The sequence below is a fragment of the Lycorma delicatula genome, chromosome 7, assembly GCF_047948215.1.
Source record: "Lycorma delicatula isolate Av1 chromosome 7, ASM4794821v1, whole genome shotgun sequence".
In the NCBI taxonomy this organism is placed as follows: Eukaryota; Metazoa; Arthropoda; class Insecta; order Hemiptera; family Fulgoridae; genus Lycorma; species Lycorma delicatula.
In genome coordinates, this window is record NC_134461.1 from 103,376,681 (window position 1) to 103,389,970 (window position 13,290).

Here is a 13,290-nt window from a genome sequence, read left to right on the forward strand (position 1 = left end):
ACTTAAAAATGATGAACTATAAAATGAAAATGTTTTCATTAGTATTTGTATTATTAATATTATGTTGTTAAACAGCATTGCATTGAACCATGCGTTAGTCAGCTTTTTCTACAAATAAAAGTTGTATAAAAATCTATCCATTCTATGTGCTCATTTTATAAATTTTGTGTGGATGCATGCACGTGCGCATGTGTGCATGCATGTGTGGGTGAGGTGCATACACTCATTTACATCATACACATACACAATTAGAAGATTATTAGATTTCTTCATGTTATGGATGTTAACGGTTTTCCTTCACTGTCTTAATGAGTTAAATCAGTTTTTTATTTTTTATTAATTATGACAAACTATCATTATTTTTAAGGGGCTACTGCCCAACTGTAGATCTGTTCTGTGAATTGAATCAAATAGTTGTTTCACATTCGTATTAAATGAATAATATTTATGATTAAAATAATATTCTTATAATAAATAATTAAAATATTTTATTTATTTATAATAAGTAAGAATTAAAACAATACGTCTGAGTAATAATTAAAAGTAATTAATATGTTGTTTACCCTTATATAACAAATATATGGAAAAAAGAGTGTCTGGGAAACAATTTTGATTAGTGCTGTTATTGTATTTTACAGATCTGGTGGTTTTATATTTATTTAAAATAATTATTAAATACATGGTGGAATGAAAATAGCTACTAAAAATGTTTAGAAAATCCATATTAAATTGTATACAGCTGATTAATTTATTAAATTAGGTCATATCAGAATAATGTGATGAGGAAATTAAACATTTTAAATTTATCTTATAATGCTAACAATACTCTTTCTGTTAAAATGCTTTTATAGTTGACACTAATAGTTCTTCATTAGTCATATCAGAAAATGACTCATTTTAAAACATAAAAAGTAATAAATTAAAAATATAGAAAACTATGCTGTTTCAGTCAAGTTTAAGTTAAAATATTTTAGAATATCTAATCATTAGATTGCCTTCTTCTATTGCAATAATTTGTTTTATCTATTTATTTGCTAATGAATTATTGTTTAGTTTAAAGTTCCTATTTTCTACTTTTTTAAATTTTTACACAATTCGAATTAATGTTTACCTTATTTTTAAGATTGCATGGCTTCTTGAAGTTGTTTTGTTTTTTTTTTCATTTCTGTTGTAATTATGTTACATTTTTTGCTATTCTTTACATCAGTTTTATTTTGTATTTACCTTCTTTGTTAAACATTTTTCTATCATTACTTTTAATTTTATTGATAATTTTAATATTTTATTTTACTGTTTGCCTTTTTTGGTGCTCTTTTGTAATTTGATGTGTTTTGTTTTTTTTTTTTGCCATATGAGTATTAAAATTTGTAGGTATTTAATGTTTGTTGCTTTTTTTGCTTAATTTTAAATGTTTGTAAAGTAAAAGTCATGCACTTGATGTAATCACAGAAGTAGTAGTAGTAGTAATTATTGTGCGCTTATGAAAGTGTAGTTGGTGTTAAGTACATAAAAAAAAAGTTATATTTTTATCAAATTTACCATCATTTTAAATATAACTGAAACTTGTGTATATTGTTTACCGTTTCTATTTAATTAATTTTTCTTAATTTAATTAGGTGGTGACCAAGCTAAAGATGTTGTTGATGAAGCAACAATATTCTTATTACGTTTATTTCTTGGTGAAAGGATTGTTTTAAGAAAACATCTTTCACTATTAAAACAGATGTTTGGACAAGTATCACAAAATATGGCTGACAAGATATGTACTGTAAGTTTATTTTATTTTCTGATTTACTTTTACTTACATTTGTTTACTATTTATTTGTCTTAATTTAAAAAAATTAAAACAATTAAAAGAAAACTGAATGTTTTTTGTTCTCTATAATACAGAAGAGGTTTATACTATAAGATTACAAAAATGGGTAGAATCTGTTCTTGTTAGAATACATTGGTATTGGCATTCTTTTATAGAATAAAATACATTAATAACAATGATTGATAAATCTTGCTTTGTGAAATGCAATAATTGACTACAAGCACTGATTGGAATAACTAATAGATTTCAATTTAATAATTAATTCTGCTAATTTTTTAATACTACTGCAGAATTTGGTTTACCCAAATTTTGATTTTCTGGATAATCTCTTTTCTGAAAATGCAAATTGTTTTAATAAGTGTGTGAATTTATATGATATCTAAATTTTTTCCAAAATAACATAAACTAATGTGGAATTGAATAAAAAGAGTTTTACACATTATTTGGTAAAACTACAGTCTATTGTAAAAGTTCTTTTAAATAGGAAATTTATGGAAAATTCTAATATGTACTACTATGCTGAATAAGAAGTGTTTTCAACTCTTATTTGATCAAGATAAGTAGAATTGTATTGGTATCCCATTAAACTTATAAAAACCAGGTAAAACTTGTGAAAAACATGATCTTCTAAGTTGAAAATCTGTTAAGATTTTATAATTTGGTTCAGTGAAATTTAATATGTATTTATGTGTAGTTCAGTGTTTGATGGTAAAAATAGAGTATTACCTCGGAATTCTTTCAGACAGCATTGATTTTCATGAAAATTTGTAATTAAGCTTATCTAATTCTCTGCTTAAAAGTTATACATTCCTGATATGTGCTTTTTGTTTTTTGGGGTGAAATCTACCCTTTGTTAAAAAAAATTTAAAAACCATAGATTTAAACGTTTAATATATTGAAACCATGTTTAAATATTTAGAATAAACATTCTTGTATAATTTTGGAATATAATTTATGATTTACTATGTTTCAACCCTTAGAAACCATCTGTTATGATGAAATTAAAAAAAATAAAAATAGTTTTCAACAGTTTTAAATGTTTTTGTTAAGTTTTAATATCGTATGTTCTTCTTATTTAAAATATTGTAATGGTAGCCTTGATTGTTGTAATTCTTTTTCTCAACGCCTAAAGCTCAGCTGATTTGATTCTAGACTCGGTACACAAGATGATATGTAGTGGGACGATAACATACAATGCATTAAGCAATTCAATCAATCATTTACATTAATTCTATTCAATATACTTCAAATACTCAAAATATTATATGTATTATTAATATTCAATGTGTTATTACTAAACTGAAATCAAATTACAACAAACAAGACTACCAGATATATCTAATCAAAAATGTATTTTACAAATGAATAAATACTACATAAACTCAATATGGATTCGTCTACTTATTCAAACTTCAACTAATCAACATATTTATTGGTGCATTTATAATGAATTAAAATCCCTTTACTGTTTATAATATAATTTATAATTTATTGCAACATTTCAACTCTTAATAACAACCACTTATGAAAAAAAATTGTTAAAATTATAAGTGTGTTTTGTAGCTCAAAGTCATTTAAATGTGTAGAATAAACATTTTTCCATATTCTGACACATAATTTATGTGTTACAATATTGCAACCCTTAGAATCTACCCTAATTACAAAAAAATAAAATCAGTTTTCAACAGCTTAAAATGTTGTAATTGTGCATTTATAATAAATTATAAACTTTTTCAGTTGATGTAATTTATAATTTATTGCATCCCAAACCTTTACAAACCAACCTTGTGATTAAAATTAACAATCATGTTTACTTAAAATTAAAAACTGAAATTATAAAATAAGTAAAGTAGAGAAATAAAAATGTTATGTGCATTGCAATTATGTCTCTTAAATATCCAACGATTCAAAAATAGTATGTGTAGGTGAATTGTAAAAATATGAAATGTATATAACATTTACCCCAAAAAATATGTGCATATAACCTTAAATAATACATTATAGAATTTGTAACAAATTTTATTTAATACTGTGTATTTAACAGTAAAGTACCAGAGAGAACATTTTTAAGGTTAACCAAATAAAAAGCATGTTTAAAAATTTATTCAGCATTCAAATTAAAATGAATGAATTTATTTAAAATAATTAATATTTGTAATTTTATCATGAAAATTAAATTTCTGCTTCTGTATTAAGTGATGAATTTAATGATGAAGCATGAATTTGTTGTACTTACATTTTTATTAATCAAAAAAATAACTTTAATTCAGTAATTTTTGAAAAGGTTAATATTAACGAAGTACATCACATGTATATTCTTTCGGTTTTGGAAATGTACTGACTACATAATATAAAAGAGATATACATCAGCAGGTGTTTGCTTATGGTGTGCTTTGTTACTTTACTTCTACCTATACTTTCATCTATATATAAATATGTGCGTGTGTGTGCGCACACACACACATACACTTTTTATATATTTTATTTTTTGAATTGCAGTGCCCTTTCTGAGTCGTGGTGCCCTTTTGCAATTAAAATTTTTCCTTGGTGCCCTTCCCTAAGAAAAAGCATGACTACTCATAAGTAATAGATAAAAATAAATAAAACTCGTGTATTTTCATTATTTTTTTACTTCATTAACATTAAATTAATAATTATAAATGTCTTGGTTAAATTAATTATGAAGCTTTTACAATATTTTATGACATCCCTATGAAGTGGCTGTGGCTTCTGGCACACAGTTTGAGTTTGGGAATCACTATTGTAGACAATTCATGACTAAATAACACAAGCAACCACCTCAAAGAGAGTCTGTTATTGTACGGTACAATCATTTCATTGAAACAGGTTGTGTGTCACATAGAGCACCAGGCCAGGGTAAACATCAGTCTCAGAAGTGGCAATCAAGCAGATGTGGCAGGCATTCATTCATAGTACAGGTAGATCAATGGGATGAGCCAGCTTAGAATTGAATATTCATAGGGTTATAGCATGGAGGGTATTGCATAGTCGACTATCATTTAAATCCTACAAATTAAAACTGATACAAGCTTTGAGTGAAGACAATAAAGAAAAACAAACTGAGTATTGTGTAATCGTGCTTTATTTAAAAACAAAGTTAAGACTGAAGGTAAAATTATCTTAATAAAATTGTGTTCATTGATGCAGCAACCTTCCATACCAGTGGTAAAGTGAATCGACATAATATTCGGATATAGGGTGAGCAGAATCCACGACACGCAAAAAAACATGCATGGGACTTGCCTAAGGTAAATGATTTTTTTGCTGTAAGCTGTCACAAAATTTACAGTTTTTCCTTTTTTTCTGAGTTAATTGTAACTAGAATATCATACTTGGACATGCTTGAACATTATCTTATGCCACAATTACAACAGGATATGGACACAGAATTCATTTTCCAGCAAGATTGCATGCCATCACATTATCAACATGCAGTTGTCGCGTATCTCAGTAGCAAAGTTCCGACTTGGATTGGATGATGTGGAACAATTTCATGTTCACCACGATCACCTAACTCCAGTGGACTCTCTGTGTGGAGTTATGTTAAACACATAGTGTTTGTTTCTCCACTTCCAGGAAATGTCAGTGAGCTGCGGCACTGGATAACAAATAGTTGCCATCATTGATCAAGGCATACTTCATAGGATTTGGCAGGAAATTGGTTATAGATGGGACATCTGCCATGTTGTTACACATGGTAGCCATATTGAACATTTGTAAATGAAAATTGAAAATATACTGTATTTAGTGTTGTATCAAACATTTCTGCAAGTTATTTACTTTTTCCTTTATTAAAGGTTACTTTTATACAACAAATTTAGAAATACTCTGAATATCTCTCTCTCTCTTTATATATATATATATATATATATATTAGCCTATCTGTAAATAATAGGTATCCAATACCTGTTATTTATATTATTTTACAGACTAACTGCTATTATACATTACTTGTGGCCACCATTCCCTTCATTACTCCTTTTAAGCAGGAGCTGGATCAATTTCATATGTTGTAACGTGTTTTATATTATAACAATAATATATTGTTTTGTTATAAGGCTTATGAACCACAATCGACCTAAATTGGATATTTGCTAAAACCAAAAGATTTTGTGAATACAATTGGATTTAAACCTTCCCTAAGTGCTACTGTATTATATTGTTATTTTTATATTGCATATTTATCGTTATTGGTGTTTTTATTGAATTTGAAAATATATATTTTTTGAAACAGAATGTTTTTAAAAGTAATTTCTTTTTGGTATTCTATTGTGTTCTTTTCTTATTATTGAAAATTTCTTTTTTTTGTAGACAGTGGGACAAATTCATTCCATGCTGACAGATAGCTGTTTGGATACATTAGAAGAAGCTTGGTGTGATAGTGGTGGTAATAATAAAAGAAGAGTTAAAAAACTATTTGGTGAAGATATACGCTTTACTCCTGCAGAAATGAATGATTTCAATTTACCTGATGTAAGCTTTTTAACTGATTTGTCAACTGGTATTGAAGCTGTCCATTCATTTTCAATGAAATATGATGGCGGTAATTCATTCAGCAGTTCAACAAAAGAGGATAAGAAACCAGTCTCAAAAAGATCGGTTAGTAGTTAATGAATCAAAAAAATGTGTAAAAAGAATTATACAAGTTGTACAATAGCTTTATAATTAAGTTAATTATATTTGTTGGGTTAATTATAATAATTAAGTGTATATTCCCCCTCTCTGAATTGTGAGACCTTGCCGATGGTGAAGCTACTCTGTATCACTGGAGTGGTATCTGTTCAGAACTGGACTGGTTCTCAACACCGACTTCTGCTTCAAGCTCCGGAGCATCTGGAAAGAGTATCCAGGAATGCCCGGTAAGTCGCCACAGGTGTTAAAGTGTGGTCACAACCACCAAACCCGCATCGGACACTGGATAGCACATGCAATGACTTTGGCCCGTAACATGACTTCGTGAGCTGCCAGGGATTGTAGTGCATCTCACGCAAGGAATCATGCTTCCTTGATGGCATGAACGTACTCATTACGGGCGTGCTGGTAAATCCGCAGACCCTCAGCGTGCACATCATCAACGATAATCCTTGTTAGGGGGCGACGCTGGCATCTTCTCTTAGTAGACCTAGCTGTTGCGCACAGCACGCTAAGTAGAGGACCATCATTTTTTTCCTGGGTTTCTGCCTGCGTTTAGCAGATGGCTCCCTGGAAGCAGCGGTCATGACAGCTCCATGTATTCTCTGATAAGCAGACTGACCACTACCTAAGTGTGTTCATTGCCTGAGGGTGCTGTAGGACCCTGTTGCAGCCAATCTTGATGGCCTGGCTGAATTGTTCAGCCATCAATTCCACCTCCTTCCTGTGCTCCATGCCCCATTACAACCTATGTAAGGCAGCTGCACACTCACGCTGCAGCCTGTGCTGATCTGGATCTCTTAGGTTATAGGGACTCACATCTGGAGCTCTTGGATTGCCACCATAAGCAATCTCATAGGCTGTAAGTCTGTGAGACTTACAGCCTATGGCTGTAACACTGGCTCACACTGGCTTTGAGCCAAACAGTCCAACTACTTGTACACCTAAGCAGATCGTCCGTTACCAAGTTGACATCGATGTAACTTTCCCTCAATTCGGAAGAGAAAGTTGGCAGTTGTTCTGCTTCATTAAGCAAGTAGAGGTTCCTGGCTTCAATGAACTGTGTGAGACCAACGCCTCTGGGGTCAGTGAGTGGTGTACCCCAGGCGGAAGACTTGGTGTTAGGGTCCATAGGAACCAGCACTCTGATGCCTGGGAGACCATCCAGAATCCGCCCCAAACTTTGCCAACAAGTCATCGATACTCTATTCAAGCTGGAAGTATTCCAACACCAGTATGACATCGAGGGTACTCCTTGTGACTCGCACAACAGTGAACCACTTATCTGAAAACTGGGGCATCCGGAAGACACCCAATGAGACCAAGCTGACCACGATCGCAGAGAGCAGCCGTCTTCCACGAGATTGAATAACATCAACTCTGTGGAAGGGCCAACCGTGTACAGCTCCTGGACCAAGAGGACTTCGAGGTCATACTCCTCAAGAATCCTCATGGCTTCATTGGTGGCTGACCAGGAATGATAGAGGTTTAACTGCTCCAGGCACAAGCGTTCAATAAGGTGACAACCGTCCTCAAAAGCTTCCTCCAATTCAGGCGTCGCCATATGCCATATTGTTTACGATCTTCACCGCATGATAGTCATAAGAAAGAGTGGTGTGGTTGTTAGTGTAAAGCAACAAATTAATATACCTCTTCTATCTATGAGAACATTAATAATTTCTGTGAATGCACAGTGCATGTCTCTCCAATTATTAGAGCATTAGTTAATAAAATATGAAATTAGAAAAAAAAATTCTCAGTTAGCAGTTTTTATAATTAAAATGTAGGGTTATTTTATTACCATAAAACATAATTTTCATATGGACGTTATTAATGTTTCAACTCGAAGAAACATTTTGTAATGTAAATTTAATAAAGTTTACAAACATTTACTATCTTTCATTTTTAGTTTAAGCTCTAATGATTTTCTTATAAAAATTATATTTTTGAAGTGCGTAGATTACTCCAATTCTTCATTTTAAAAACATCAGTCACATATAATGCAAGGGCTCAAATTTTTTTTTTATTCTGTTATATATTTTTTATTTATTCATCTTCAAAGGAAATTGAAACTTAGATATCACTGAAAAAAAATCACAAGGGTCTGTATTTGTTCACCAATGAATAGATACTGTTATGTGTCAGATTACTAATCATAGTCACATATTAAACTCTGTATAAATAATATTTTTCTAAAAGATAGATTAGTTTGTCTAAGAAAACATCTTTAAATACTTTTTGTACTAGACATGAGATGATAAAAAATGCCTTAGAAGAAGTTAAAAAGATAACTTGAGATGAATTGTATAAGGTTCATAGATGACATGGCTTTTTTTTAAGAGCTCAAACACAGGATATTGAACAGTGATTTCAAAATTATAAGAGACTATGTCAGAATATGGAATGTAAATGAATGTTAGAAATATTAAAGTGAGGATTGAAGGCATAAAGCCTATGGCAGTCTGCACAAAAGAATGAGGAAATGAACAAGTTAAACAGTATGATTCTTAGGTACCATGTAATAGGTTACGCAAGTAAAATGAAATAAATGCAAACATTCTTTTTTATCAATGGCTAAGGAAGGATTTAACAGAAAGAAACAATTATTATGTAGCAAGATGAAGCTGGATTTGAATAAAGTGACTTGTGAAATGTTATGTTTGCAATTTACATCTGTGTGGATGTGAAATATGGACAGAAAATAAAGTGGAAAGGACTAGAAGCATCTGAAATGGAGGAGATAATAAGATGACTAAACTGACAAAGTATAAAATGAAGAAGAAATGGAGAGTAAATGAGAACTGAAGCTTAATCAGAGTAATTCAGAACAGGAAAGTTGATTGGCTGGGAAATAATATAAAAAGAGAAGGATTGATTAAAGACGTGCTAGAAGTATCAGTAGATGTTGCAAAAGAAATGACAGAAAAGAGAAAAATGACAGACAACCTAACAGAAAATGGGACCTATTTTGAGTCTTAAATATCTTGAATAAAGGAAAACGGAGATGTACAAGGTGCAAGGGATCCACCTCATTGTAAATAGCTGTATGCTTGAGGCTAGGTTTAGCTAGGTTTGTTAAATATTTAATGCAATAAAAAATATTTTTTATTCATGTGCGAGTTATTTTTGTTACAGTTTGGAAGACCATGGTTAGTAAAAGAATTGCAGAAATGTTATGGATCACAAACCCCTGCTGGTTTATCTGTTGAAGAATTCTGTGAAACTGTGATGACACTTTTAAAATCTGGTCGTTCAAATGATGAACTACAAAATGAAGTAATTATTTCTACAACTTAATTACAATATTATTATTATATTCATCATTCCGTTACGTTGTAATTTTTTTTACTTTTTTATCAGGACTAATTTCATTACAAAAATAAATATCTGGATCTTTTGTAATATTTTCTGCTTTTAGGTTGCATTAATTATTGGGTCAGAATCCAATGAATCCCATCATTTATTGGTATTTGACTTTTTAACAATGGTAACCTGCCTTATTTTTCTTTTAATTCATTTCACCAAAGTGAACTGAATGAATGAATAAATGAAGTGAACTCATGTGAGTTCTTGTTATTTTTTTTGAATTTGGATTAGCTATTCCAAGAGAATTTTAACCAGTAATGCGTGGGAACTGTTCACTGTTTATGATTAAAATTTAAGGACAAGGCTTATAATCAGCTGATGTAGCAAATAGGTAATGAATAAAACATGTGTATTGAAGATGTATTTGGGAGTATTGTTGAAAAGTAAAGCAGTATTAGTGCTAGTGTCTAGGATAAGAGTGTGGTTTTGGATTTCGGAGGGATATGGAAAGAAAGGAAGAATACATACTTTAAGGAGAGCAAAAGCAATTGTGGTAGATAGCAGGGAAAGGCATATACAGATGATTGTAATACTAGTTTGAAATATAGGTTACCAGAGAATGCTATGGATAGATAAAAATTTACTGAAAGAAGTATGTCTACTGATCTTTTTGGAAAACCAGTGGGATAAAATAAGGTAAGTAAAAAGTAAGAAAGTTTAATAAAAACTTACATTTTATCTCCCATTAATTACCTCCATTAAAACTGAAGGGAAAATTGGAACGAGATCAGAATAATTGAAGGTAGGACATTAATCTAAAGATTTACAATTTAAGTTTTTCTTTTAGTTCTAAGAATGTGTTAGAAGGGACTCATTACAGTACATAATAAACTCATTATGAAGGAAATTAAATGTGACATAAGGGAGAATAATTTTGAGTTGTAACTTACAATTTGTTATTAAAAAAATTACCAATTAATAAAAAAATAATTTATTATATAAATCTCTTAGCTATATTTTTTAGCCATTTTTCTACATAATTGCCATCCAATTTTATGCACTTTTCGTATCTGTAAACAGGTTTTTGAATATTTTTGAATACCTTATCATTAAATTGTGTCACCTGTGATTTAAGCCAGGTAGTAATACTGTTTTCAACTCCTTGTCATTTTCAAAACGCTGTGTTGGTGCTAACCATTTCTTCATTTTCAGGAAAAGGTGACAGTCACTGGGAGCCAAATCAGGGCTGTATGGGGGATGGTTGAAAAAACTCCCATATGAAACTGTTGATTTGGTGTCTGTAGTATGCAGACAAAGTGTTGTCATGAAGGTTCGACCACCTGTCATGAATGTTTGTTCAACCTTTCTGAAACATACAACACCTGTCTTACCGCACATCTCACATTTTACTGCATCAGTCTTACAAACACATCTAACCACACTGTTACTTATGATATTCCCTCCATATACTGCACAAAGATCATGATGAATTTCAGCTGCCGACAAGTTCTTTGCATGAAGGAAATGGATGATAGCAAGCACTTCACAGTCAGCAGTATTTTCTGTGACAGCAGCGATTACGAGTGAGAGTTTTACAAGAACAAACATGCAAGTGATACTTCCAAAAAAACACTACTAGAACTGCACTGAACCGGGCTGTTCAACTGAGCAAACGCAGAATTGTTACCCCCCACTCATTTGCTCAATACCGAGGATCGGAAGTTAATTTCTGAGTAGCCTGTAGCATACCATAAATCAAATGATTTTGCTAATATTGAAGAAATTCAGAAAGTAGAAAAAAGTTGATAAAACAATTTTTATACACGTTATAGTTACGATAGCATTGTTTATGTCAATTTTTTGTATTGTTTTATTTATTTTTGTTTCTTTTTCCAGATGTTTGAACTGTTGGGTTTTGATAGATTTGAATTAATTCAGTTACTGTTGCAACATCGTAATGATATTGTTTTTAATAATTCTGTTGCTGAAGAGAAAAAACTAATTGCAGCACAAGGTTTGTAATATATTATTCTATAAATAAATAAATGTTTTAATTAGAATCATGGCTGGCTCAAAGATTTAGAATGTAGTCTAAATTTTTTTCATTTGTTAACAGCTTTGCTTTTCGTTTTGTCTATTTATAAGCAGTTAAAAACAGTAATTTAAGTAGTCACAATCCAAGGAGAGAAAAATGTTAAGATTAACTAAGACTTTAATATAAAAAAAATTAACAAGAAATTCCAAATTTCTATGAATTCATTTCTAGAGAAATTAAAAATTTCTCAAACTAAGAAATTTGAAAATGAATGATTAAAACAAAATTAATGAAATAAGATTGAAATATTAAACTGATCAATAATGTTTTGTCTCTAAATGCCATCAGAATTTCATTAATGAAAATATATTTTCCTGAACAGTATTTTTTTTTTTTTTAGAGAAGGCAAGAATAATTCTACAACAGTTTTTCTAAGCTTATCTTTTTTTTCTATAGAGGAAGAAAGTGAAGGTATTGCAAAATTATTTTGAATTTATCATGATCCATAATTTACTTTTACCGGATTACAACCTGTTATTTAATCCTACTGGATCCTACTGGAGACAATAATTTGAGACAATAATTTTTAAAGAAAAATGTACTTTTAGATTAAATTAAACATTCACCCTCTCTGATAGTGGGAATCATATCCTGTGCATATTTATTTATTCCATTAATACAATTGGATCCAAAACTAATCACATAAAAACTGATTCAAAACATCCAGTACAGTAAATTATGCTGATAATTGCCATCTAATAACAAGATTTATTTCATGATTACCTGTAAAATTTATATTTTATACAGTGTTAATATCCGAACATCACCTTCAGTTGATTGAGAGATTAGGCTTTAACTTTGTCGTCAGTTTCTTCACTGTTAACAGTCCTGAGAATTTTCATGGTCTTTTTTTACACTCACTTTCATCGAAACATTTTCAACAAGTTTCCTGAGCTAATGTGAACAGAGAAATAATTCATCATAGGATGCCATTATCACATCTGATTAAGAAACTGACTCACAGGATATCACTATAAAATTCCTATTGATAATATAAAAAAATAACTTCTATATGCTTACAAAGAAGTTAAAAAGAAGGAATATCCTTAATTAAATATATGTAAGACTTACAAAATGTTACCTTTTGCATGATTTATTTTATGTGTGTTTACATATGTACAAAATGTTATGTGTCAATAAATCATTTAAGCAAATATTGATTAACTATTAGTAATTTAATATTTCATTCGTTTTTTGTTGTTGTTTGGTCAGGAACAACGGAGCAAAGGCGACCTGTATATGGTTGTCAAGTTGTTGTACAATCAGAGCAGGAGAAATTATTGATGAAACAAGCTCGTAAAGAAGAAAAAAAAATTAATAAATTAGTTAATAAGGATGATGATAGTGAAGATGATGAATTCAATCCTATTGAGTTGCGCGCAAAAAGGTATATTGTGTTAAAGTATTTAATTCAGTGAAT

The 13,290-nt window shown here is 30.4% G+C and overlaps 1 protein-coding gene across 7 annotated transcripts in view; it reads left to right on the plus strand.

The window, feature by feature from the left end:
- The window catches only part of obe (activating signal cointegrator 1 complex subunit obelus), a 116,238-nt gene that overhangs the window by 16,153 nt on the left and 86,795 nt on the right, over window positions 1-13,290 (plus strand). For all 7 annotated transcript variants that reach the window (XM_075370362.1, XM_075370367.1, XM_075370361.1 and 4 more), the window contains 5 exons: window positions 1,617-1,768; window positions 6,149-6,436; window positions 9,605-9,745; window positions 11,672-11,789; window positions 13,083-13,257. In XM_075370362.1, coding sequence (XP_075226477.1) covers window positions 1,617-1,768; window positions 6,149-6,436; window positions 9,605-9,745; window positions 11,672-11,789; window positions 13,083-13,257 — 874 coding nt within the window. The remainder of the gene's footprint in view (window positions 1-1,616; window positions 1,769-6,148; window positions 6,437-9,604; window positions 9,746-11,671; window positions 11,790-13,082; window positions 13,258-13,290) is intronic.